Here is a 27,927-nt window from a genome sequence, read left to right on the forward strand (position 1 = left end):
ATAAATTATTATTTACTAGAAGAATGTAAGATAAATAAGAATTTGAGGCATATATTCCTATAATACCTTTTCTTTATAAAAAAAAACATATATCCATGAAGAAATATCCATATGTAATACTCAATATAATATTTTTTTTCTACCAAAAAGAATCTATAGGAAACTTGAAACACTTCAATGATTTATGAGATCAATTACTATATTTAACATAACCATACACACATAAGCAAAAATACAAAAAAAAAAAAAAGAGATTTTTGAGGTGGTTTGATAATTAATGTGATTTCTCTCCATGGAACACACTAACACTCAACAATTCATTTATCTACGGAAGGTAGAAAATGTTATAATGGTGAAAGCTCTTCTTCTCCTCTCAATCGGGGTCACGCTATTTTCTTTCACTCTTTAACTAAACCCTAAATCATAAAAGGGTTAAATACCAGCGGGGGCTCATCATTCAACAAATAAAAAAATATCTCCAAGGGATGTTGCCCCCTTCAATCCTATGAGCCTAAACAACTCAAGCATTGGGAGCTCAACAAGGAACTCGACTAGACATCCTTTGCATAGCGTAATAAAGTCGATTCAGGCTTCACAACAATTGTATAATTTGAATTATGATCCTCATAGATCTAAAGATTATATTCTTGGTAGCAAGTATGATACCTCACATTAGATAAAAGAAATAGTTTTAACAGTTATATATATATATATATATATATAGACTTTTTTTAACCTTATAAATGTGTTTTAAAACCATTATGGCCTTTTGGGCCTATATTAAATAATATCTACATGATTGAGGTTACTTGTTTTTCACAAAGCTGGCCAACAATGGTAATGTTTCTATACACTTTTTATGCTTTATTTTTTATAAAAGGGAATTTCTTTTATAAAATATGAATCTTATATAAGAAGTAAATAAATACCTCATATATTTAAAAATACTTTTTAAAATTATAAAAATTAGAGAAAATAAGAAAATTTCATTTTCTCCAACTATTAAAACTTGGAGAAGTGTTCTTAAGAACACAAGGTGATTTCTTTTCCCCCTAATTTGTACTTCCATCATTCTTAGAAAAATAGGACCAGGAATTGGCTCTCAAGACATTTTCAGAGCCATATAAGACATCTCACAAGCACAAGACTCTGATGGAGGCAAATTGAAATAGATGCATATGAAAGCAAACTAGGTGATTCCATTCAAATGGACCTCCCTGAAGGCAACCAAATAATATAAGCTTTTAAACTTTCTGGTAATCAGACAAATGATCCCCTTATGCAAAAGGGACAATAATGATATCATAAAACACAATTTCCTCATTTCATTTTCTGCAAAAGAGCCTGTTTTGGACAACATCAAGGTCTTCAAATGCCCTGAGACAAATAATAACTGATCATTATCCAACAGTAAGTTACAATACAAATTGGAGATCATATTTATTTGGAGTCTACATCCAAAAGCAAAACCACACATGAGGTGAATTCATAACAGACTGGAAAGGCTTCAAAAGTAGTTGCTGCTATAGAAATTCTTTAGGAATTCAGACATGCCCTGGTCCTTGGCGCCCGCATCCTGCACAAGATGTTCCCTAGCCAGCACATATTGCCCGATGATGTGGTGACGTTGCTTTGAATGCTCTACAACATTCCTGAACTCTTCCATGCCCTTGAAGAGAAGCATGTCAATCACCTGCAAGTTTTTTCTCAAATTCATCAAGAAGATGCCAGAGAACCACAATCATTACAAATTTCGACTGACAACATATTCGTTGACATATGTGGTTGCTCTTCTGAGCCAATATCAGAAAAATATGTCACCATTAGGCAAATAAGCAATGAGTTTCAACAATTTCTTCAGGCATGAGGCAGCAACTAAATCTCTGATAAACACCAACATGAAAACTAGACCATAGTTTTTTTGGGTCTAGCCAAGCCAATCTCAGGCGTAAAATAAGAGCTCATTTGCTATGCTATCCTTTGTTCCATCAACTCATGCTTGGCTTCATATATTGGCCTTTTGAAAGCATAGGACTTGTTACAGGCAATTGAAGAAAAAAGTCCCAACTATAAAGATAAAGTAATAGGCAATCAAGGTGGTCAACTTTAACATTAAACCTCTTAGAAAGCAAAAAGCTTCTGGGCAACACTTTTGGGCAAGCAAAGCTTCTTTCTTTCCTTTTTTTATATTAGTTTAATTATTATTATTATTGATAGGAAAATACATTAAACAAGAACCTAGAAAAAATGGGGGAGCATCCCTTGTATACAGGCTGTAAAAAGACAATGCCAGTAGCTGAAAAAAAAGTGGAGCAAACTGATGCCCTTAGGGATCGAAAAGAAATTTCTTAAGAAATACAAAAATTTTCTGCTCTTTCTAGATACAGCAAAGCGATAGAGAAAGGGCCAGCCTCCAAAAGATCTTAAACCTCCTAACAAAACTCACATGCACCAAGCAGTAAGTCCTTTCACAGGAGGAAGCACCCAAGAAATACCAAGATAGAGAACACCAATTGAAGGTTGCTCATTCCAACCAAGTGGTTCTATGGGAAGCAATACCAAACAACATCATAAAACAATCCTTCAACAGGTGATCCTCACACTAACATCAAACAAATGTCACTGATAGAATTGGCCTGACTAGATTGGAATACATCGCATTTATGTAGGTGTCCTACTCCAGTCCACAAAGCGTTGAATCAAAAGAAGATTGCAAAGGCAAGCTAAACTTTCATGGAAAATCAGACTTCTAAGTGACAGAAAAGGGCTTTCCAAACCTGGTGGTTAGGGGGGGAAGGAAAAAGGCAAGAATCAAACAACCAAACTAGCCCTTTCTTCAACAAGACAATTAAGACTAGCATTCAAAGGAAGGAAAAGGAAATTGTAAAGATAAAGAGGAACATTAGTTACTTCCTTCCACTATTCCACTAATAATTTGAAGGTCTCCCCACATTTCTTTCCTCATATTTTCACCCAAAAAAGAAAGCTCATAAGTTAAGCTACCTTCACTGTCAAGGATTTTCACAAGTTCAACCTTGCCACAACAGTAAAATACTTGAATGACAAATTGAACCTCAAGATGTTAGTTGAGAATAAATGTAAATCAAGAGATATATAAATAAAATACCAGGATGTATGTGTGCCTGTATGTTCTACTGGGTCCCCTTTGATTTTTTGCCATGCCAATATTAAAAGAATTAGTTAATTAATTGAAAGCATATTTGAATTTTCCCAATTCCTACTAAATAATAAAAAGGCTTGCTCTGTAGGCACACCATGATGTGAAGCCAATGGTGGTATTTGATTGCTCCTACTTTGAAGTAAACCCGATTAGTTAAAGCAAACAAGCACTCCTCAACTCAACAAGGCAGTTACCAAAAGCACCTCAAACAAGATGGGAGGTACAAGATTAAGTTTCCAAATTATGCGTATTATGTTAGTTATATATCTTATATTTACCTCATTCCACCAAGTCAATTGAGCAAGAAAGTCATTAGGTCAGGTCATTAAAGTGTATATATATATATATATATATATATATAAAGGTTAAAAGGATTATTTTTAAACCTAACATATAGCATCAAGTCACCTATTTGAATAGGTTGTATTTCATCATGTGTCCAAGTTACCCAAAATTGTTTCTCTGTTCTACTGTGTACTAATCTCAACTAAGCCTTAATCAATAATTTTGTGTTAGCTGCTCATATTAGATTTTTTTTTTTTTTTTTTGATAAGTAAAAGTAGTGTACAAAGAGGCGCTAAAATAGCGGCCCAAGATGTACAGGAAAGAGACCCGTTACAACTGAAATAAAAAACTGTGCAACAAGATATACAGAAAAAAACAACCCCTCCTCATCAGAAACCCACCCAATCAATGAAATCTATTAACGTCAAAGGACCATATTTTATAAACAATTTAGTCCCCGACTAAAGTAAATATACAAAATAAGTTTTCATCCTTTGGATGGATAGCACATACTCTTCAAAGGCAACTCTATTCCTTACCTTCCAAATTGACCAAAACAAGCATAAAAGGTTTACTTCCCAAACTGTCCTGCGCTTTTTACCTACAAAAGACCCCTTCCACCCCAAGAGGGTTTCCCTAACCGAGGAAAGAAACACCCAAGACACTCCAAACAAAGTAAAGAATAACTTCCAAACATCCCTTGTCTTTTCATATTAGATATATCTACTTTCTTCACAATAATAAGTCTTTAAAGAAAAAATATCATTATGGATGAAAAGATCCATTTGGAGAACAAGAACGGAAAAACAGAGCAAGGAATGCCAACTAAGACCAAATAAGAGACTCAGAGAAACCGTACTAGAAATGTCCATTACACAGAAACAGAACACTTGAAAACATTCATTATGACAATTCACCTACCAAGGACCTCAGATGAGCTATTCCCCCTCGTGTGAAAATCTTAGCATTCACTTCTTCCAAAAAGACTGCATTATGGCTTCAATGAGACTTATAAAATGACTTGACCAAGGACACTACTCTGGAGCAACACGACTAACTCCTCAGACTGTGCTCAATCAACTGGCCACTAAGGCAATACAACGAAGCAAAAAGATGCATTGAGGAATTGAACTGTCAGCCACAAAAATTCTTGAACCATTATTAGAAAAAGAAGCTTGCAAATAATCCACACAAGACTAAAACCTGCCAACCCCACCTCACCCTACCCCAAATCCCAACACCAATAACCCCCAACTCAACACCAAAAAACCTCCCCTCTTCTCACTTTTCCAACCAGCTAATAAGATCCCAATACAATTATAATTTCCCAGCATTGTTTTGAAACTTGTATCTCACCACCACTTTCATCCATAGATTATAAAGCCTGCCCCAAAGTACCAATTCCTTTGGCAAGTCTTTCATCAAGTTATGAAATGCTGTAGTGATACAGTTCAGCCACAAAAATTCTTAAAGAATATTTCAATGATATTGAAAACAGAAAAGAGTAAAAAATTTAAAAGAAATAACAAGAATAATAAAAAAAAATAACAGTAATGATATCATTATTCTCATGAGATTCCCAATGATCCAAAAATCTTTGAGATTGAGGACACATAGTCAAAACTTTTAAACTAAAAAGCTCGTTTAAATTTATAACATTAAGTTTTATGTTGAGTTTACCACAATCGGATACAAGTTCCTGACATTACAGTGCTTATCCCTATTAAATTTGATGCATTCTAATGAGTGAGACTCCATTTAAGTAATGTAGATTCTCCATCTAAATTTTTCTCAAAACACACCTTGTTCAATAATAAAGATACCTCAAGAAGCACAAACTGTAAGAATTTGTATAGGAATATGATACGGAGCATGTCCCAGACTAATAGGAATTTTCAAATTCAATAAGCTACTATTTAATTTTTTAACATGGAGACGAAATCATAAATCCTAATGGGTGAGGCTTATAAATTTGAAAATGGATTTTCTTGCGTTTTTAACATAACTAACTCTATGTGGAAAACCAATTCTAATTCGAATTCCCCAACTAATTGAAACATTTACATAAGAATTAAAAAGGATTATTAAGATGAAAGATTCTCCATATCACAAAAACTAGCCAACTAAGAGCACACATTACGCACCAAACAACCAAAATTCATAATCCAAAAAGATGGGTTTCGCAAGAATTGAAATACGTAGAGAATACATGAATCAAAACCAACAATGAATCAAATGTAGTGATTGTTAAATTCAAATACACGTAAATCACAATGGGACCACCAATTTCCCCAATTCATCCAAACACGCCCTTACCCTCCATTTGGTTTCCGAGGTAATTGAGACGAAACAAAAAGGAACAAAATAAATAAAATTTTGAAAAGGCCTCACGCTGTCACGCCTTCGATCCAAATGCCTGTATTAGGTCCAGATAAGCGGCAAATTTTTCACTCAAGTTCCAAACAATGAAAAAATTTTGATTTTGATTATGATTTTCCATTTTTCCCACCTTTTCAGAACAACCAAACAGGCCAGGCTTGCAACCAGATTACATACCAGAAAAAACGAATCCGCTTTAGAGGGGAAATGGGACAAGAAAAGCAGAGGGGCAGTACCTTAGTGTTAGTGACGTGGGAGTTCTTGCGGAACTCAGAGGCGATGATGGAGCGAAGCTGGGAGACGGTAACGACGTCGTCGAGATTGTAGATATCCATGATTTTTGGTATGGATCTGCAAACCATCTTGAAGAAATCGAAGGTCCGACTCCGAGCCTCTTCCAGACTCGCTGAGTTCGCTGGAACCCTAACGTTCTTCAGCATCACCGACGCCATTTTTCCTCACTGCTCTTCAACCATTTGCAAGTTCCTCTGAAATTTATCTATGTAGAATCTCCTCTCTAAAACGACGTCGTTTTATTTGTTTCATTATTTAAAAATTTTTTTTTTAAATATATTTGTAAGTTTTAAAAAATATTTATTTTTTTCTTCTATAAATTTTTAATATCAATCAAACACAAAATCGATCATTTTCAATCTTGAAAAACCTATAAATTTTCTTTGAAATAATATTATTATTACCAATTTCTTGATTTCTTTACTACGCTCTTATTTTTATTAATTTTTTTAATTATTTCTTTGATTTCATCTATTATTATATTAGCCTATTTAATAAAAATTTTGTAACACAAATCAAATTACCAATATATACGTAATTTTGAAATTTCACTCTTTATTTATTTATTTTCATATTTCACCATATGGAGATTCCAAGCTCTCATTTTTGTTGGACTAGAACTCTTTATATTTGCCAAGGGACTTCAATATGAGTCCTTACTATGTAAAAGCAATTTTAAAGGTTTAGAGGTTAATGAAATTGGAAAATAAAATAACAAATTTCATTTTGTATATTCAGCATTGATAATTTTAGGGTTCTTAATAAACCCTTACTAAGAAAACGGATTTGGAGTTTGACATATCTGCAAGTAACACAAAGATGTACAATCATTAAATTGAGAAAGGATTAACTCTAATGGCGTAGACTTTTGATACATCCAACGACTTTAACCCCAAACTAACTTGACATTTGGATAAAGTTAAACAATCATTTTCAACATTTTGAGTTATGATTTAAGTTAAGATTTGCTTAATTTGAATTCAATTTGGATTAGGCTCGGGTTAAGGTTTAGACAAGAACAACCCAATTCTAACCTGAATCCTTTTATAATATTTATCATATATCTTATTATGTTTAATAATATTCATTTTCTTTTTTAGATTTTTTTAAAAAAATATAAAATTATATCATATATCATATACCATATACTTTTCATTTTTCATTTTTTAGAAAGATATATAAATTTATATATAAAGTTTTTTTAAAAGACTATTATAAATGAATTTTGAATTATGTAATCAGACCAATTTTGAACTTAATTTGAGCCTAAAGAAATAATATTGAATTAAACTTGAGTTGAACAGCTCAAATTAGAGATCGGGTTGAGTTGAATTCAAGTTGATTATTTTTTAACTTGGCTTAGAATCTAATTTTATATGTAACAATAGAATATTTTTAACTTTTGGTTCATAAAACATGCCATAATTTTAAAGTACATGTAAATTCTTTGTGACATTTTTTGTGGCTATTAAATGTTGACCCTCCTTAGTCACCGGTCGGCCACCATTGAAGAAAGCCCAAAACAAATATTATCAAATTGATCAAGTGTTTTCAATTTTCGAGAATTAAGAAGTTCAATTTAGTTTGAAATTTGTGGAAACAAACTTAGGCCCATTTCACCATGTTACGTTTGTTTTTTAAAATTATTTTTAAGTTAATGAACAAAAAATAATTTTCTTTTTTATATTTTATAAAAATAAGGATGTTTAGAAAGTTGTTTTTAAAAACAAACAATAAAAAACTTATTTGGATTGGATTCTTTTTAAAAATAAATTTTCTATTTTGATTTCATAAAAAATATTGTAAATTCAATTTATATAATATTAATTTAATTTAATTCAAATTAAAAATAAAACATGAATAGTAGCATTATAATAAAATTATAAATTATATTTTTTGTAAAAAAAAAAACTACTATTTTAGTATTCCTAAGAAAAATATAGAAATTAACACATTGGTAAAAGCATAATTGTGTTTTTGTTTTGTTAAAAATGAATAGTAATAATAATAAAAAATAATTGTTAGTAATATTTTATTTATGGATAATGAATAAAGTTTAATTTTTTTTAATATGTAAATGAGTCAAAATTTTCATTCCTTACACATATTTGATATTTAATTATGAGCACAATATTCTAGAATATTTTGATTTAATATGCAATTAATTGGATCAATTTTTTGAATTTCAAATTATTCTTAAAAATAAAAAAAATAATTATTAACTATGTCTCTCTTAATTTAGAATCTCTTTACCTAGTAAGAAAATTTTAAAAAATAAAAAATTGTTCTATATAAAGAAGAAACAATAAAGTCATTCCTTATAATATATCAATTTTGATTTATTATTTTTGTAATGATTAAATCTATTTTGTTGAGTTTCAAATTATTTTAACTTCATTAATAAATTCAATAAAAACGTCAGTCTGATTTGAAGTTCATTTATCTGATAAAAAAATATTATAAAAATATAATCATATGTAAAAAAAAATAAATAATAGAGTCATTGTCAATAAATTTTTATTCATAAATTTTTGGAACGGATAGATTTTCTATTTGAATTTCAAATTATTTCTAAAAATTACTAAGCTTATTAATAAATCCAATATATTCATGCTAGACAAATTTTTGGTATTAATTAGATCACTATTTGATTTTTTTAATTATTCTTAAAAATTATTAGACTTATTAATAAATCTAATATATCAAATCTTACTCAATTTGAAGTTTATTTGTCTAATAAAAAAATTGTAAAAATTTGATATATGTAAAGAAGAAACTAATAAAGTTATTTAAAATATATTTTGGATTATAAATTTGCAATGTTATTGAGTTCTATAACCTTTTAATACTAATTAAATCGGTTTTTTAAGTTTTAAATTATTTTTAAAAATTAATAAATTTTGTGTGGAATATAATTTGATTTTGAATTTATTTGTTTAATGAAAAAAATTAGAGAAATTAAAAGAAATTAAGAAAAGTACATGTAATTTAAAGGAAGATTATATGTGAAGATTTTTGACATGTCCTAAAAATCCAAGAAGAATGATATCAATTTAATTTTATTTGCTTATAGTTTTTAAAAATTTCTCAATTTTTTTTTATAAAAATTGATAAAAACTTCTACTTATTATTTAAAAATTGTTCTTTGTTTCACTTTATTTTTAAAACATTAGAAATAAAGAACAACCAAATTGTGTTATGAATTTTTAAAAACAGTTTTTTTTTGTTAAAAACAATTTTTTATTTTTAAAAACAAAAAACTGTTTTTTAATCAGGCTCTTAGTCTTTTTGGCTTTCGTATTTCCTTGCCAATGGAAACCGATCCAAATATATACTCTAATACTTGTATTTTTGTAATTTTATCATATTGAATGAATTTATTTGGATCACTGCTATGCATATTGTGTAAACTTATTTAAAGTAATTCATTTTTATAGGGATATGACCAAATTTAATTTTGAGTTCGGAAAACATGTTTTTAAGTCATGAAAGCTCATTAAGCTCAAAACATATGATATCTATAATCGAGGGAGTAAATCCTTACAATTAGTATTAGAGCTATATTCAGCCCCTATATGGGATTCTAGGTGACATCACAATCTCATGGGACACAACGTGAAGGATGGTTTTGCATGGCGTAAACTTGTCCTCAGGACAGTAGTATTCAGTGCATATGAATGTTTATTACCACTAAAAGAAAAGGGGGAGAGAGGGAGAGTACTACATCTTCAAATGTTCAAACCATCTATCCAAAAGCAGGGCAATATTTTGATTAGGCTTCAATCCATTAGCCAGAGGCTCTTGCATTTATAATGTTATTTAGATTTGAGAAGAGAGAAACATAATCAGGTTTTGACTCTGTATACAGGACTACTAAAAACTGACCTCTTCTACATTTCTCCACATTCAGCAATCACACATGCAAGTTTAGGCCGGTTGTTTGGTCCAGTGGCTACGTTCTCGATCTTTCTCACAACCAAAAGGCCTTCTCCAAGAACTCTCTGCAGAATTAGATATATGAGTATCATTTCAGAGATCACCACTTATCCAAAAAAATAAAGACAACCAAACATTTTTGGTCTTTGCCGAAGGAATAAACAGGGAAAAGCCCATACCTAATCCAACCACACCTCACCTCAAATAGGGTTCATATATCTTTTTATATATATCAAAACACCAATTAAATTTCATCCAACAAAGGATCATTGACCTGACTTGAGTGTAAATCAGAATATCAGGTGGGTAGGGCCTGCTCAGTCCTTGGGTTGTTAATTGGTTTAGTTTCTCAGGTTGGATTCTTTTATAGGTTGATGATGCCTAGTCCTTCGGTTCACTTTATGTTTGATGTGAAACCAACCCAACCTGATCTTAGTCGCAAGAACAGACATTGGTCTTGTAAAAGACATAATATTTTTGGTTTCAGCATATTGAAAGACTTTACGAAGAACCCAGAGGGCAAGAGATTAGAGAACATACCCCGAATACCACATGCTTGTTGTCAAGCCAGTCACATTTCGAGCATGTGATAAAGAACTGCAGCAAAAGTAGCTTCAAATGAATATGGTAAACAAATTTATAACCAAGTCAAAAACATTAAAATCTTTTTAAGGTACAATGATCAAATCTACCAATACATTCAAGAACCATGGAAAAAGAAAAAGGCATTGCTTTAAACTCAATCTCATGCATATAACACAAGAACAAGGTTCTGTTTTAGGGCCTTGTAGGACTTCTAACTCAGATTTATTCATTTTAATGATTAAACAACTATAGAAGCAGTTCTGATGGACATAGAAGGCTGCTAATTGATGTATAAAAGGTTGAGCCCCAATACTGATGATGAGGGCAAACCCCATCATATATATATATGTATGTATGTATGTATGTATGTTGTGTATGATGGGGTTTGCCCTCATCACATGTATGTTGTGTGTGTGTGATTGACAAGCTGGGAACCTGCAGTACTGGTGTATTAAGGGCATGTATACCCTCAACAATTTCCAAGCTTGTTGAATTGAAACATTGTCTACCAAAAGCATGATCCTCAATTCAGGTACAAATAGAAAGGCTTTAAAATCTTGCTTCATAAAACAATATTGGGTGCTTCAACAAATTGCAACATCCAACAGTTTCTGAACTCCAAGATGAAGAGTACTATAGATCATACTTAAGAATGCTAGCGTGTTTGAATTTGATAATCAAGAAAAAGAAAAACTATATCTGATGAATTACCTGACAACCATTGGTACCTGGCCCACTATTTGCCTGCAAAAGGAGAACAATAAATGCTCTTCAGTAATGGAAATGGAATCTCACTGTCATGCACAAATTTGGAGCAAGGTTTTATACCACGAGTGAAGTTCAGAAAGAACATCAAGATTGATAAAATAAAAAAATAAAAAAATAAAAAAAATCAGACAGGCAGTTTGTCCGCATCCTTATGGAAAACCATACTTAGCCTAATTTTGAAGTCTATGATTAAAAGTTAATTATTTCAACTAGACTTGTTCTATTGGGAAGCAACCAATTTCACATCACAAGAGTGTACTTGTTGCATGCCTTTGAAATGAAAATAACAAATACCATCCAATCAAAGGGAAAAAGTACATAAAGTTCTCTAGTACATGGCAGTTTAGTAGGTAAGGATCGTAGGATTGAGCAGAGAATGACACTTTATGTCTGTTTGGGTGCATATGGACACAGCAGAATTTTAGAACTTTTGAAGGCTTGGAGCATCCAGAATTTTAACCATACAATTTCAGCACTGATTTTAAAGTTGATTATGATAATGTTTTATGGTGAAGCTACATTTTATTGAAACAGAAGAAAAATACAATGAAAATGAGAGATCTTTTCAAATGGAAAGCAGGGCACCAGCATCAATACAAAGAAAACAAATGTGATTTAAACAAGTAAACAGTACATATAGAGGAGATACAAAAGCTATAAAACAGAATGTTTTTCCGTAACTGCTTCTTGTTAGTGCCCCCTTTGCCAAGAAACCGACCTGTATGTTTGCTAATCAAGGAATAAAAGTAAAGCCATAACCGTCAATAGATCAAAATTTTCATCATTTAATGAAATATCCCAAGTACTTTGAAACAATCTATGCATCATCCAATTCCAGCTGAAGATCCAACAAGCCTATGCTCTTCACTTCTCTAGACCTCCCAACAAAGGAATGGTTCTTCATTCAAGATTCTCCAAAATCAGCGGGTTTGATAATGCAAACACTAAGGATCTGATTGTTTGGCAAGACTTCCTTTTGGTCACATTTTCTTTTGGTCCCTGTTAGGAGTCCTACAAATGAACATGGAACCTCCCACATCCCCAGCCCTACCCCTTGCCACTTGAGTGGGCCTCAAGGGCACTATGAATCTGATTGTGAGTTTCGATAAAGCACCAACTCCACAAAATAAGGAATTTGCTTTTATTTGTATGAATCAAGTAGCAGGAGAAAGGTCCAATCAGTTCAAAAGAGGCTCTTATGGATGAAAGGAAAACACTGGTAACCTATAAATTTTGAACCAATTCTGACATGGAAATAATCACTTCACATTATCCAAAATATCACCATCCTGATAAAATTTGCACCAAAGAATCCTGAACTGAGTACATAATACTCAAATTCCTCTTGTACATATAACATGAAAGATTATATAGCACTACAAAACATGTTAGACCATATGGGGATGAGGTGGCCAGCCTGTCCAAGTGCTACAGGCAAATTCCTTTGCTCCCCAACAACCTAAATGGAGGATCATAACAGCAAAATCCTAGTCCCCTGCCTCTTGGAAAAAAAAATGCGAAAATTTTCATTTCCAATCAAACAACCTCACAACCTCTAATGCAGAAGTACCAAGAAGCTATGTGAACAGACTCCAAGAACATGAATTCCCAAGTAAAACTGCAAGAAACCAGTGAGTTGGCAGGACTTGGTAGTTGGTTCACGGTTATGATAGTGATGAGGGCTTAAGAGGTTAATTCTATTCCAAGCTTTGACACCATATTTCCAATGATAACCTTTTCTGCAGTATTTAAATGATGAATTACTAACTAAGTAATATCACATTTTTTTTCCTATTACTTTGTATGGGGATTAGGAACTAAATTTATCAAAAACCAACTTCATAACCTTTTAACATACTAGATGTCAAAGACAAGCATCCAGGAAAGTTCAAACCACAAGAAAAAAGTAAACATGCACAAGCAAGACAAACTAATTGTGCAAAGTTGCTTATGCCTGTGTTTATTTTCCCCATACATTAGACCAAGAATTCAAGGAAATATAACACTATGCTTCCCAATGATGTTTCTACTTAGGTCATGTTTGGTTTGCTGGATATAATAAGAGATGGGTCAGAGATGAAATAACATATGCGATCCTATGTTTGTTGGGATGAGATATAACAAGTTATTTTATCACTTATCCTATGCTATATTCAACCAAATATGAAATAGGATAAATGATGATACAACTTATCCAGCCTCCTTTTTATATTCTTGTACAAATATCCAATAATATACGCAGAAATTCATTGTCTCATTCTTTCTTTCTTTCTTTCTTTCTTTCCCCTTTGGAGGAGACATCCCCAGGTTGTTTCCACTCGGTTCCTAACTCTCACTGTATTTCTCTCATCTTCTATCTGTTTCTCTGGAGCAAACATTTTCATGCTCTTCTCTCTTCATTCCATTAGCACTTTCTAAATAGAACTTTTCTCACACTAAAAAATGAAAAACAATTCAGTAGTTCCAGGCATAGGAATTATTCAATTAAAGTTACAATTAGTGAATTTTGAAGCTATTTTGGATGCACCTTACAAGTTTAATAATTACATAAATTTCTACCATGCATTGAAAGATGCAGCACTCTTACAGTACAATGAAGTCAAAGGTAAATAAAAAATAAAAAAATCCAATACTAGTTGTAGAGGTATCCAATACCATCCGTGATTATAAGTCAATTAGCCAAGGAGCATTACAGGCATTGAGACTGTAGAGGTATCCAAAAAGAAGCTCTTGGCCTAATACTAATAATCTCCAGTTACTTAGGGTCTCACTCAAAATGTCTGAGATTTTTTTGAGTCTCAGCAAAGATTTGAGATTTAGGCAAGAGGGGAGAAACTTCCAGCCCTCAGGCACTTAATTTTCATTCAGATGTGCAAACATATCAAGACAATAAATCAAAGGAACACCCAAAAATTAATGGGACACATCCAAGATATCAACATAATCAATAGTTAAATCATGAAATAAATCTGGAATCTAATTGCTGAAATTTATTTGAAGAAAAAGTAACAACAAAGAAGCAACATGAGGAAGGAAAAATGAATACCATTGACAAGAGACCAGGACCAGTGTGTTTAGCAATAAAATTTTCATCCTCAAACTTGCTTCCATAGATGGAAACGCATCCACTACCATCACCCTGGAAAGGGAGAGAAGAAAATGAGACAACTAGAAAAGAATAATAAAAAGCGGTCGATTTATGAAGAGAAAGAGGAAGAGAGTTTGGAGGAACCTTGACAAAATCACCAGCCTGAATCATGAAATCTTTGATGACCCTGTGGAACTGGCATCCCTTGTAACCAACAGGTAATCCAGCTTTTCTGCAAATCATTATTGTATTCATCAAATAAGAAGAAAGAAAAAGAAAAGGAAATCATCCTGAAAAATAAGAAAATGAGTGAAGTTAGAAAAGAATAAAAACCTGTACTCGCCAGTGCAGAACTGCCTGAAATTTTCAGCGGTTTTGGGGGCGATGTCGGAGAAGAGCTCCATCTTGATGCGACCGGCGGGGATGGTGCCGATGGTGATGTCGAAGAAGACGATGGGGTTTTTAGGGTTTGGAGGCCTCTGGTGCCACTCCACCCCGGCATTGCCTGCTCCCGACGCCATCTCAACCCACCTCTCAACTTCTCTTTTTCTCTGCTCTCACTCTGCTTTTGACTGCCAGCAACGCTCAACTCTTCTTCTAAGTTCTAAATAGGTTTTAAATTTCCATTTCTTTTTATTTCACACACATTGTAATTTTTTTATTTAATTTAAATTTTTATCATTTTTTTTCTTATAAAAATAACATTTTATTTGAAGATGTAAATATAAATACTTAAAATGACAAAAGATATTTATGTCAAAAATATATTATTTAAAAAAAAAACATGAGAAGAGTTGGCTTCAGGATTATTGCATCCATTTTAAATAAATAAATTTTTATTAAAAAATTTTCTTATAAAAATACTCTTACTATTTTCTTATAAAAATAACATTTTATTTGAAAATGTAAATATAAATACTTATAATGATAAAAGATATTTATGTCAAAAATATATTATTTAAAAAAAAAAGCATGAGAAGAGTTAGCTTCAGGATTATTGCATCCATTTTAAATAAATATTTTTTATTAAAAAAAAATGTGGGACAGTGATATCTTTGAAACTATTACCTTTAACTTTGAGGTATAAAAGCTAAATATACTATATATACTTGAGAAAAAATGAATAATTTGTATTTTTTTAAGAGTTATTTAATTAAATGGCGCAAAATAATCCTGATTTTGTAAAATTTACATTTGATCATATTTTTTGAAACTTGTTTTTAAAAATTATTTTTTATTTTTTAACTTAAAAACAATTTTTAAAAACAAGTTTTAGAAAACATGATCAAACAAACTTATAATTTCCTTTTGTTTTTAAATATGGATGAAAACAATTTATACTTATTCTCTAAAAAATGTTCTCTAATTTTACTTTGTTTTTAAAAATTATTTTCGGAGGATAATTATCAATCAGCATTAAATTTTTTTAAAAAGTTACATGGTCCAACAAGCTTTTTCAATTTTTCTCAATTAAAAAATATTCATTTAGACAAAAACGTCCCTACCTTTTTCTTTTTAAAACAATATTTTCTTTTAAAACTTATATATAAATAATCAAAATATTGACCAATATTTATGTTTTGCTTTGCTTTTTTTTTTTTTTTAAGAAAATTCTTTTTGTTTATTATTATAATTATTATTATTATTATTATTATTATGCCCTTTTTTTTGCTAATAAGAAAAACAAATTGTTACGCAGGCCTTTTTTATAGCAAATTTTACAAGAAACTTTAATTCTTATTTTAAAAGAACAAACAAAAAATTATAAAAATAAAATTTCATAGAAAATTGTTGAACACATAGGTTTAAATCCTTCTAGTATCCATTTTTTTTTCCTTTTTGTAAATAAATTATAGGTATAAAAGACAAAACTATCCACTTCTTCAACCTTTTAACTATCCATCCAAAGCTACATTAACCCATAAACACCAAAACCCTAATCCATATATAATGGAATCAATTTCAAATATAAATTAATTTAAAACCTTTTTTCTCTCATTATGTAATTATTTTTCTACATTTGTAATTCACTAAGTGAAACTCTACTAATGCAACACAAGTGTTTGATGAAAGTCAAAATATACGTTTCCACGTTCATCCACAATGTGAGAACAAAAAATAAAAATGGAGATCAATTAGTTTTTAGATAAAATGGATAAAACTCGATCAAAAAATTAGTATCAAAGTTATGAAATTCTAACAAGTATAACTTGAATTATACGATTAAATAAAGATGAAAAATAGAGGTAATGAAAGAGCGAAGAGAATTAAAAAAATAGATTTAAAACCAATAAATTATTTTTAGATTAAGATTAAATAATTTTAAAATATATAAAATTTTAATTAGTTTTCTTTTAATATTTTTTTTTATAATAAAAACAAATATTAAAAAAAAAATCATTTTTCTTAACATTTTTTTATTTACTTTAAACATTGACGTTTTTGGTTTATCAATTAGGGTTGGTAACACAACACATACCTAACACACTTTTTGTAATTTTAGGTTGAATATAAATGGATTTGGGTTAAATTCATATCATTCTGCATAACCCATTTAATAAATGGATAAATTTTGAATCAATCTAGAATTAACTCATCTAATAACTTCACTATTAACTTACTTATATCTTTAAACTATTTAACTCATATTTGATTCATTTTAAATTTGTTTTAAAAAAAAATAAGTAAATCGAATCATAAACATATTTGATTAAGATATCAATTATATAGACAACCTAACTTAAACTAATTATTAAATAAGCGGACTTGATTATTAAATTAGTTAAATAAATTACACGACGTATTACCTGTTTAATAATTAAGTAGTATTCGAATTTATGTTTTTGACACGACTATTATTTATGTCAAGTTTGGATTGAGCTATATAATAGAATATTGAGATAATATCATTTCATATAAAAAAAAAGCCATTAACTTCAAAAAAATAAAAAAATAAAATATAATAAAAATGATTCAAAACTATAAAAAATTATTCTTCTTTTCCTTTTCTTCTGATTATCCCATCTACTCCCTCTCCATGGGGTTTTTCCTTAATAAGGGCGATCTTGAAGGTAAGGTGGAAATGAAATCATCCCTTTACATTTCAACATTGAATCAAACAAACAGAGCATTCTTTTTCTGCATATTCTCAGCAGCCAAACAACAGAACATGAAAAATCAAAGATTTAGTTTTGGGGTACAAGAGAAACAATCAGTTTTTGAAAGGGAGAGGTTTTCAATAAAGAGAACACTATAAATTCAGGTGCCAAGATGTCTACACAAGAAGTTCTTAAACGTTAAGGAAAAGATACAAAGATACAACAAATGCGAAAAGAATAATATAACAAGACTCTAATCTCATTATTTCCCTTAAAATCAATGAATTATATTAACATAAACGAGTGCCTACCAATACATATTCTGCCTAAGCAGCTGATCTGGGTATCTTGAATTGTTTCTTGAGGAAATGAGAAGCCTCTGAATCACTCCTGTGACATAAAATTCTCAATAGGGTATTGGTATCAGCACCCAGATTGCTTCTGCCACCCTGCATTTCTGACCCACTTGCAGATTTCAAGTCTTCGATCAATTCTCGAGTCTGCAACCAATTAAACAGTCATATGTCATTCATATCCTATCAGAAAAATGCATATATAGGAAGAATGCTAAACAGTAAACCATTTGTTCTTCAGCCACCAAAACAATCCTGGATCATTGTGCATGGTTTAAATGCTTTCTTTTCGTTTCTTTCCTTTGTGAGTGCGCTTGTTACAACAAGAATCGTTTTACTTTTTAGTAGATCTCAATATCCTGGCTAAAGGGTTGTGCATGTATATGCCAAGATTCGACGCATTGCCAAATATATCTTGCTCAAACTGAGAATGTGTTTGATGCAAACTATTCAGCATTTGACAACAGTTTTTGATGGAAATCTCAGGAGATCCTAGGAGCTGTTATCCTAGGTGTTGGCTGTAAATATTTGTATAGCTGTAGGGATATTTTCTTGCTGTAAATATATGTATAGCTGTAGAGATTTTTTCCTATCTATTTTTTTCCTTATCTATTCTTTTGTAATCTATATAATGTATTCTTGTACGTGTATTAAAAATATATCACCAGAATATTTTCTTAATTAGCCCAAACGGGATTCTTTAGTTTTAGATCTTATGGAGCCCAGGAAACTAAAGAGTCATTGTGACTAAATGTGAGTGAAAGACTAGGTTTTATGAATAGTCTTTTTTTTCTTTTCGTTTTTCTTTTTCCCCCTTCCTCAGGAGTGAAGGCTGTAGAATACTAGGTGTCAGAAAAGAAAAAGTTCATTAATAGATATAACTGAGATCTAAACAAAGACATTACAAAAGGGACAACAAATTGAAACGTGTTCTTTGCTGTTCTCAAAAAGCACCTAGCCTCCATTGCTTGAAAATAGCTCTTAAGCCCTAATTCTCTTCTATTTTAAATTGCTTTAATGTGCAACCAAACACAGTGTAAACTACTTTTAACACTCAAAAAGTGATAGCCCAAATGTGGCAGCAAATGGGGCTTTAGTCAGCAGAACCCCCTGTTTTTTTTGGTCAGTAAGAAAATATTGGTGTCTTAATAAACTTCCTTGCTAGATCCCTCTTTCTTTTAGCATGGAGCTTTTCCTAGGCCCTCCTTTAGAGATCTTCTCTACTAGTAGATAGGAGTAGTAACAGTATTTTTTTTTTTTTTTTACTACTATAAGTAGATTGTTCTCTATTTTGCTTTAAGAGGAACCAGAGACAGCTTCTTCAGACCTGTTGGTATTGCTGATCTATGGCTGGGTGCAAAGCAACTCAAAATGAAATCAGGAGAATCTAGAGGCACCTCAGATAGCAAACATGGCTATGACAGAACAGTCGACAAACTCAACAGCAGATTTCTTAGCCATGTGCTAGGTTAGAGCAATTTTGGAATTTTGTCCTCCTGAACTGACCACAAGGAGAAAATGGGTGACACATGGAAATTGAAAAGGCCAGCCTCTTAGAAATATTTAGGCAGTGGCAAGATCCTATAGAAAATTAGGTGGAAGAGTCTAACAGCAGAACAAGAGGAAGTTCGAGATTGGTTAAATGAAGTCAGAGAATCTTTGAGTACTTTGATCTTCTGGAAAACAAGAGGACCAAGATGACAGTGTTGGAATATTGCAGCTTGATTTAGGGGATTATACAGCTTGATTTAAGGGATTATTTTTTGAATGTCCATGATAGTACTCCAAATAGTTCAGTCAAGCCTGCACTAAGAGGGAGTGGAGATAAAGATGATTTATGGTGTGACTATTGTAAGAAACCAAGGCACACAAGAGATAAGTGCTTGAAGTAGCATGGAAAACCTTAGAATGGACAAAAGGGGAATAGCAATAAAGCATTTCAGGGCACTGCAGTGATAGGGATAAAAGGAGCTACTGAGGAAAAGGTGAACACTGCATCAACATTAGAAAAGCCTCCTTTCACCGAGGAACAACTTGACCTCTTAGTTGTGAAATTTGCCTCATCATTGGATGAGTCCAAAGGGACATGAAGAACTCCAACAGGAAGTTAACACATAGAGAACAAGTTCACCAAAGTAAGTTGCCAAGTTAAATTTCCAACAGCTGGTACTTTCAGCATATATTGCTTCTTCCCGACTTCCTTAAGAGTGAATTAAAACAGTATCTTCATATCAACTACTATAGGTAAATTGTCTGTATGCTTAACTGTTAGACAAAATGACAATAGGAGAATATTATAATGTATTTTTGGAGGTCAATCCTAAATTAGACTACCATCAATAGAAGTTGGCATGGCATACTTGAAAATCCCTCTAAACCAGGGGATCTCATCGGTTTCAGATGCCCACAGTTCATCAAGAATATGACCACAAGAACTAACCTCATAGCTGTGCAACTTTATCTTATGTCGAACACGTGCTACTTGATTTTCAACCACTCCTCGAGGAAGCCCATCTCCTCCAGAAATAAAGAATTCCTACACGTCACCCAAATCATGTAAGAGGATTGAAGTTTCTGGCCAAGACATGAAATCCATCACACTTAACATATTGGATGCCCTAATGTTGCAAAAAGTTATCCAGGGTAAAATTGAATTACTGATGCCTTCCTTTCACACTGGACAACTTTTCAACACCTTATCTAAGTGAGGATTCTCCTTTCACACACATATAGTGTCCAAAAACAATGGCTAAAAGATTTTTAAACTTTCATGTTTTGATAGGCACAAAGTTGTTTACGTTAGTAAAGTGTCACTGTGCAAATACCTTTAAGACCTCTAAGTCTTCTTCTAATAGTTTAGCATCACTGGGGAAGAAAACACGTGATGGGCCTCCATCTAATATGACACGGAGTAGGCCATCCTGGCAGAAAATAACACTTGGATAAAACTAAAAATTCAGATTTATAATAGATGTATTCAAAACAAATGGGGTTAAAGCACAAACCAGTGCTGCTTGAAGGAGACCTGTCACAATGCGATCTCTGAGTGGCTCCACGATGATATCACATAATTGATTTAGTACCTGCAGAAATTCACAGAAAACACAGTACAGAAAATACAAATTTGAGAAAAGTCAGCACGATTATACCAAACAAAGTTCCTCCATTTACAGATACAAATCAGATTCAGATTTCTGTATGTTAAATAGATGGATTTCTGTCCAGGTCTATTACCAAACAGCAGAGAAACAGTTGCTGAAGCAAGAAAACTTCATATATGATTTTACTTTAATGCATTGAAGTTTTCTCTGCATCAAACAATTTCTTCTATAGCCTGTACAGACCCAAGCTCCCCAAAGATTTAGATTGTTGGCACTCTCACCAGGCATATGGCAGTAAAATGTGAAGGTGTTCACCTTAGAAGTATGAATGTGATATCATAGACAAAACCTAAGTTGCCAAGTTAACCCAGAAATTATATTTGAGAAAAGTAAAATGAACAAATAAGTTACCTGTACATGTGACTTAAGATGCACAAGTGGAACTAAATACATTACTTTCAACAATCTTTGCCACAGACTTGGTGACTAATTCCAGACTTGTTGAACTTTTTTCACTTAAGCATCAAATACTGTCAGGGCTGTAGCCCAAATCAGCTTAATTTACACTGTGACTCACCATTAGCTAATAGCTCAAGTTTTTTGGGTCAAATTAATAGCTTAGCATGGTCTTAGAGCCTTCATTTTAAGGAGGTTATGAGTTTGAACTTCACTGTTTTTTTGTTTTTCTTATTTATTGAGCCATGCAAGCCTGACAAAAGGCAACCCATGGGGTGTAGTATTAGGGTTGTAACTCAAATAAAATTGATATACATTATTGGCAAAATGTTACTTTATAGCTTAAGTTTTTACATCAAAATTGATAGCTTAACAAACACAATACACAAAACGTAGTTTCACAATAAGAAAACTTACCATATCAAGTGGTTCAACAATTGCTTCCAACCTAGAGTGAGTAACATTGGGCTTATACAGGTTGTCAATAAAAGGCTCTCTTAAATCCCAGAAAATAACTTTAGTTCCTACAGAATAACATGGAAGTAAGCTGATCAGCAGTCAAATTTCATTTTATGTCAACAAATGCAAGAAAGTACAATAATTCTTACCTGTGTACTCACAGATTCGGTCTATAGCTGCATTTATATCTTTCCTACTCCCATCAAATGTGTCCTTTTGCATGGAACTTCTTGATTTCTCATCCGTGGACCTCTCTATGGACAAAGGTCAGCAAAACAAGGATTAGAAAAAGGTTACTGTTTGGAGGGAAGCATTCCAGAGTAGGTCTTTTTCCAGGAGAATAATGACTATAGAAATCCACAAAATAATTAGTTAGATGATAAGGAATATTTATAAATAGCATCAGGGAAAAAAAAAAAAAGACATGTTCACATGGTCTAGTAGCCTTGAAATTGGATATTTCTCCATTCTTGAAGAATAGATAAAATATGGATCATAATAATATGAGAGTAGAGGGCCAAAAAATTATAGAAATCAACTTGGAAAGGTGTGTCCCAGTTAAAGCCAAGGTCATACAATGCACAAATTTTAGCATCACCCTTCATACATCTTTTAAAAAATAAAAAAACAAATAATACATGAATATGAATTTTGACGTACAAATGAAGAATGAGGAATCCTTCTAAAAATACAAAGGATGGTAATGTTGGAGCAAAATGGAAAAAATACCTAACAAAAACAACAAGCTGGCTAAAGGATAAAACATCATGTACAAGATGGAGAAGCATTTCAAGTGTAAGGGGTGCAAAAATCCCCTCTGAAAGAGACCCTCTGCTTGGTTCCATGTTTTACTAATTGACTTGCAGCATGGTTAGTTGAACACGAGGACTAAGAAAAAAACAACACAAATTACCATCCATATCTAAAAATTTGGCAAAATTACTAGTGCTTCCAAGGAACTCTCTTTGACATAGACAGCTACAAGACCACGAGAGCATAATCTTCTTCAACCTCTGAGTAGGATAGACTGCCTAAAATTACCCTTCTAAAATGCTAAAATCTTTGCCTTAGAGGTCAAATCCTCTCCTACCAGTTTTCATAAAACACTCAACACTAAACCATGATAATCCCTTATCCAACATCTAATTCCCAAATGACCTGAGTTGCCTAGAGAACACCCCTTAAAGTTTAACTTAATCAAAGCCACTGAAGTCAGAATCCATACTAAAAGCAAATGATTCTAACCTCTTTTGGCCTAGACATCTTATCCCAATCAAATTATAGAACACTCAAAAGGGTGCTCTTTTACCTTTTTATTTTTTTATTTTTTTATGAGAAACAACAATGTTATAAATTATGTTTAGAATCAAAAGGTACAAAGAAGGATGAGGAATCCTCCAGAAAAACTAAACAAAAGGTCAGTAGTAACCTCCAAAATACAAAGCAAACCTAACCAACAATGAATAATCACCACCCATATGAGAAAATACAAATAACAAACATTACTTACTAACCAATGCCTTTGGACCTACAAACCGAAATCCAATCAAGTTGAACCACATTAAGGGGAATGCCCTTAAAAGTTATGGTACAAGAAGCTTAAAAGGATGCAAAGAAATGGATGATATCCCAACAAACCACTGAGGTTCTCACCTTGTCCTAAAAAATCCTAGCAAGACAAGAGGTTTGCCATAGAACCTTGCCTCTCATGAAGTTTCCTAACCTCTTTATATGAAATGGTCATCATATCACAAATTCTCCTCGGAGGAACCCAACCCAAATTAGCCAATTTGAATAATTTGTGTCATAGCCCCAAAGTCAACGGACAATGTAAGAAAATATGATCTACCATTTCACTATTCTCCATACACAACCAACAAACATTAGGCCAAGAGCTTTATAGGATCTTCTTAATTGTAGCATGTCATTAGTGTTTACGTTCTTATGTGCCACTAACCAAGCAAAGGACTTGACCTTAAAAGAGACTTGGGATTTCCACACGAAATTAGTACAAAACAATGGAGCTAGATTAGCATGATTGGATAAGGCTAAATAGAATGACTTTACTGTAAATAAACTAGAAGAAGATAAAGACCATACTCTCGCATCTGGAATGGATGGAGATAAATGCAAACAAGTAAGAAAGAACATAAGTCTTTTGAGATCTTCTATCTCAAAATCAGAAAGGTTATGACGAAAACTAAAGTTCCAAAAGAAGGGATAAGCAGTCTCGAGGATTGATGCAATAGTAAGGTTTTTAACTGTGATAATTCTAAATAGACCTAGAAAATGAGAACACAAAGGTTGATCCTCTCACCACAAGTCTTCCTAAAAACAAATTCTCGCCCCATCTCCCACTACAAACTGAGTATATCTAGTAAATTCCTGAAAGACCTATGCAATGGCCTTCCAAGGGCAACGATGTTGTAATTCAAAAGGGTACTCTTAAAATTCATTATTCAACAACATGGTATTAGTCACCTACTTGATAGGTCCCAAGATAGATCAATCACAACATCCTTGGTCAATATCAAGCAATATGGATGATATACTAGTTAAAAAGTTCAAAAAATTCAAAAAGAATAATGAAAATATTTAATAAAAATAAATAAAATTAGATAGACTCAACACATTTGTTGAAATTCTGCCATATCGAATTCCTAATATCTTAGGAAACCTCCCTAATCTTAGGAAATCTCATTTTCCATGATTTTGTATCTTTTCTTTTATTTATTTTATCCTAAATGGTGGTGATCTTGTAAATATATATGCTGTAATTAACCCTTGAATTATGCCTAGACAGAATATAGAGTTTCCTAGAATATACTACCCACTATGTGTACATCCCTATGTAATTTCAATTACATTATTAATAAAAATTAGTTTTCAGCACATGGTATCAGAGTAGGTTTGAAACTCTTCTCTGATTTTTGTTTTTCCCCCAGCCCTATTCACTCAACTTCTTCATAATCTTGTCCACATCATTCTTTGGAAAAATGTCAGACACCTCTAAAATTACCTTTGCTCCCAATACCAAAACTATGACCAATTAAGGGCCATTTTTTTTTTTTTCCGAAAAAATCCCACTTAAGGGCCAGTTCTCAATCTCTTGTCGCTTTAAAAATTGTGAGGATGGTTTTGTTTGGATTTTCATAGGAGTATATGGTCCTACCTTGAAGAGGTTAAGAGAAGATTTAATGTGATCAAATTCCCTAGTGAGCGGAGTAGAGGAGGAAGGGTGTCGTCAGCCATGAGAAGGTTCTTAGGGGTGATTGATGAGTTGGTCTTGAGAGGCCTTCCCTTGCTAGGAGGCCTGGTTATTTGGAGTGGTGGTTTAAATGGTCAATCCAAGCCCAGGCTGGATCGTTTTCTGGTGTCAAATGATTGGGAGGGCCATTTTAGTGAGGTTGTGCAGTCCACTGTATCTAGACTTGTTTCTGATCACTTTCCCATTTTGTTAGATGGGGGAGGGGTGAGGAGTGGTCTAGTGTCATTTTGTTTTGAGAACATGTGGCTGAAGGAGGAGGGGTAAAAAGCTGGTGGCAGAGTTTTAATTTCAGCGGTTCTTTCAACTTTATTTTGGCAGAAAAGTTGAAGGCTCTAAAGTCCAATTTAAAAACTTGGAACAAAGAAGTGTTTGGGAAGGTTAGGGTTAATAAGAATTTGGCTCTGCTAAAAGTGTCGTTCTAGGATGAATAGGATAATTCGAGAGTTTTATTGCTAGAGGAAGTGGAGGCTAGAAAGGAGGCCAATGAGGAATTCAAGAAATGGGCCCTTATGGAGGAAATCTTTTGGAGACAAAAATCTAGAGAAGTTCGACTGTGGGAAGGAGACAGGAACACATGCTTTTTCCATAGGATGATAAATTCTCATAGAAGGAATAGTTGCCTTTCCAAGATCAAAATCAATGGGACCTAGTTTCTAGAGCAGCAGGAGATTCAGGGTGGCGTGGTTAGTGCGTTCTAGAATCTGTTGTCGGGACCTACTGATTGGAGATCGTGTTTTAATGGACTGATGTTTGAAAGTTTAGAGGGAGAGGAAGAAGAAGTTGCGAGGCTGGAGGAGGCTTTCTCTGTGGAAGAGGTTTTTTCTGCCCTTTCTGAGCTGAGTAGGGACAAAGCACCTAGTCCAGATGGTTTTTCCTTAGTGTTCTGGTAGTTTAGTTGAGATTTTGTGAAATAATAGGTTATGGGCTTCTTTAGAGAATTCCATGAGCAAGGAAGATTTGCAAGGAGTTTGAATACTACTTTCCTGGTGTTATTTCCAAAGAAAGGGGGGGCAGATGATCTAAAAGACTTCGCACCTATTAGCTTAGTGGGAGGCTTATACAAGTTGTTGGCAAAAGTTCTAGCTAATAGACTTAAGAAGGTGGTGGGTAAGGTGGTGTCTTCGCCCAAAATGCTTTCGTAAAGGGAAAACAAATTCTTGATGCGACTTTAATGGCTAATGAGGCTAATGACTCTACTAAAAGGCAACGAATGTGGGGCGCTATGTAAGCTTGACATAGAGAAGGCATATGATCACGTAAACTAGAAGTTTTTTTATTTTGGTGATGCAAAAAATGGGCTTTGGTGAAAAATGGACAGATTGGATTTGGTGGTGCATTTCTACAGTGAGATTTTCTGTTTTGATAAATGGCACTCCATCAGGTTTCTTCCACAACTCTAGGGGTTTGAGGCAAGGGGACCCTCTTTCACCCTATCTCTTTGTGATTAGGATGGAGGCGCTAAGTAGCCTCATCAATAGAGTGGTGAGAGGGGGCTTTTTGTCATGTTGTAGGGTGAAGGGGGGAAGGGGGGGAGGTGATGGGGTCCAAATTTCGCATTTGTTGTTCCCTAACGACACGCTTGTATTTTGTGAGGCTTCTCAGGATCAGATGGCTTATCTGAGTTGATTGTTAATGTGGTTTGAAGCTATCTCAGGGTTGAAAATTAATTTGGATAAAAGTGAGATTCTACTGGTAGGAAGGGTGGAGAATCTAAAGGTTTTGGCTAGTCTTCTATGAGAGAGATAGATGAATTGCCCCATAAGTCTTTGATATCTCTCTTTATCCACTAGAGCATTTCCTTTGACTTTTCCTAGTTTAGTAGTGTAGTTCATAGGTGTGTCTACAGGTTTACAACCAAGCATCCCAATCTCCTTTAGCACGTCTAGGACATACCTACATTGGGAGATTGCAATACCCATTTTTGATCTAGTAATTTCCATCCCAAGAAAATATTTAAGATTCCCTAGGTCTTAAATTTTGAACTCATGGGCAACAAAACTCTTGAGTTTGCCTATTTCTTAATCATGATTTCCAATCGAGATTATGTCATCCACATAAACAATGATAATGATAGTTCTTTCAACAATATGTTTCATAAATAGAGTGTGGTCAGACTGACACTGGGAGTAACTAAACCTCTTTACAGTCTTGGTGAAACGATCAAACCAAGCTCGAGGAGATTGCTTGACATATAGGGAGTTTTTAGTGCACAAGCTTTAGAAAGTTGGGATATATTTTCTAAATTTGACCTGATTGTCAAATGGATGGTCCATTTCCAGTCTACTTTTGAGAGGGTTCACAAGTTGGGATCATAGTTTGCTAATTTTACAGTAGCAGGTATTGAACTCCATATCTTGAAACCATTTCTACCCATCACAAGAACTTTTTCAAATTTATTTATTTCACTCTGTTGGGTGATGAAAAACAATAGCTGTTGTGGGTCATTCCAGTTGGAAAAGTTTTATGTTAATTAATATTATTCACAATCTAAGCTAATCTCACATAACTACAGAGCATTAAAAGGATATATATATATATATATAAATGTGTGTGTGTTTAGATACATACTGATAGATCTTTCCTGAGGCTTTTTCCTTGTCCATCGCTCCCAAATGCTATCTTCCAACTTATTCAGTTGACTAATTGCATACTGTATTAAAAACAGAGCATGCATCA

At 32.9% G+C, this 27,927-nt stretch overlaps 3 protein-coding genes across 3 annotated transcripts; all 3 read right to left on the reverse strand.

Moving 5' to 3' along the window:
- Positions 1-1,297: 1,297 nt before the first annotated feature.
- On the reverse strand, positions 1,298-6,317 carry LOC117927572 (NADH dehydrogenase [ubiquinone] 1 alpha subcomplex subunit 6-like). Its single transcript, XM_034847159.1, has 2 exons — positions 6,082-6,317; positions 1,298-1,693 (listed from the first exon to the last, which is right to left on the reverse strand). The coding sequence occupies exons 1-2, from the start codon at positions 6,295-6,297 to the stop codon at positions 1,508-1,510; spliced, it is 402 nt and encodes a 133-aa protein (XP_034703050.1). The 5' UTR covers positions 6,298-6,317; the 3' UTR covers positions 1,298-1,507.
- A 3,490-nt stretch (positions 6,318-9,807) lies between these two features.
- On the reverse strand, positions 9,808-15,079 carry LOC117927688 (peptidyl-prolyl cis-trans isomerase CYP22). Its single transcript, XM_034847341.1, has 6 exons — positions 14,850-15,079; positions 14,661-14,748; positions 14,475-14,567; positions 11,372-11,404; positions 10,616-10,672; positions 9,808-10,140 (listed from the first exon to the last, which is right to left on the reverse strand). Exons 1-6 carry the CDS (start codon positions 15,035-15,037, stop codon positions 10,030-10,032), a joined length of 570 nt encoding a protein of 189 aa, XP_034703232.1. The 5' UTR covers positions 15,038-15,079; the 3' UTR covers positions 9,808-10,029.
- A 2,607-nt stretch (positions 15,080-17,686) lies between these two features.
- Positions 17,687-27,901, reverse strand: LOC117927611 (protein unc-13 homolog). The gene is made up of 7 exons (XM_034847220.1): positions 27,820-27,901; positions 22,133-22,237; positions 21,942-22,048; positions 20,973-21,050; positions 20,793-20,888; positions 20,408-20,503; positions 17,687-18,114 (listed from the first exon to the last, which is right to left on the reverse strand). Exons 2-7 carry the CDS (start codon positions 22,203-22,205, stop codon positions 17,941-17,943), a joined length of 624 nt encoding a protein of 207 aa, XP_034703111.1. The 5' UTR covers positions 22,206-22,237; positions 27,820-27,901; the 3' UTR covers positions 17,687-17,940.
- Between the last annotated feature and the right edge of the window lie 26 nt (positions 27,902-27,927).

This window comes from Vitis riparia, chromosome 13 (assembly GCF_004353265.1).
Source record: "Vitis riparia cultivar Riparia Gloire de Montpellier isolate 1030 chromosome 13, EGFV_Vit.rip_1.0, whole genome shotgun sequence".
NCBI classification, from domain to species: domain Eukaryota; kingdom Viridiplantae; phylum Streptophyta; class Magnoliopsida; order Vitales; family Vitaceae; genus Vitis; species Vitis riparia.

Coding starts and splice junctions, on each gene's coding strand:
- LOC117927572 (XM_034847159.1), bottom strand. CDS start 6,297: ATGGCGTCGGTGATGCTGAAGAACGTTAGGGTTCCAGCGAACTCAGCG. Junction 1,694..6,081: donor CCCACGTCACTAACACTAAG/GTACTGCCCCTC, acceptor AAAAACTTGCAG/GTGATTGACATGCTTCTCTT.
- LOC117927688 (XM_034847341.1), bottom strand. CDS start 15,037: ATGGCGTCGGGAGCAGGCAATGCCGGGGTGGAGTGGCACCAGAGGCCT. Junction 14,568..14,660: donor AGGCTGGTGATTTTGTCAAG/GTTCCTCCAAAC, acceptor CTCCCTTTCCAG/GGTGATGGTAGTGGATGCGT. Junction 10,673..11,371: donor CAGGTACCAATGGTTGTCAG/GTAATTCATCAG, acceptor CTTTTGCTGCAG/TTCTTTATCACATGCTCGAA.
- LOC117927611 (XM_034847220.1), bottom strand. CDS start 22,205: ATGCAAAAGGACACATTTGATGGGAGTAGGAAAGATATAAATGCAGCT. Junction 21,051..21,941: donor TTGTTGAACCACTTGATATG/GTAAGTTTTCTT, acceptor GAATTTCTGCAG/GTACTAAATCAATTATGTGA. Junction 20,889..20,972: donor GTCTCCTTCAAGCAGCACTG/GTTTGTGCTTTA, acceptor ATTTTCTGCCAG/GATGGCCTACTCCGTGTCAT.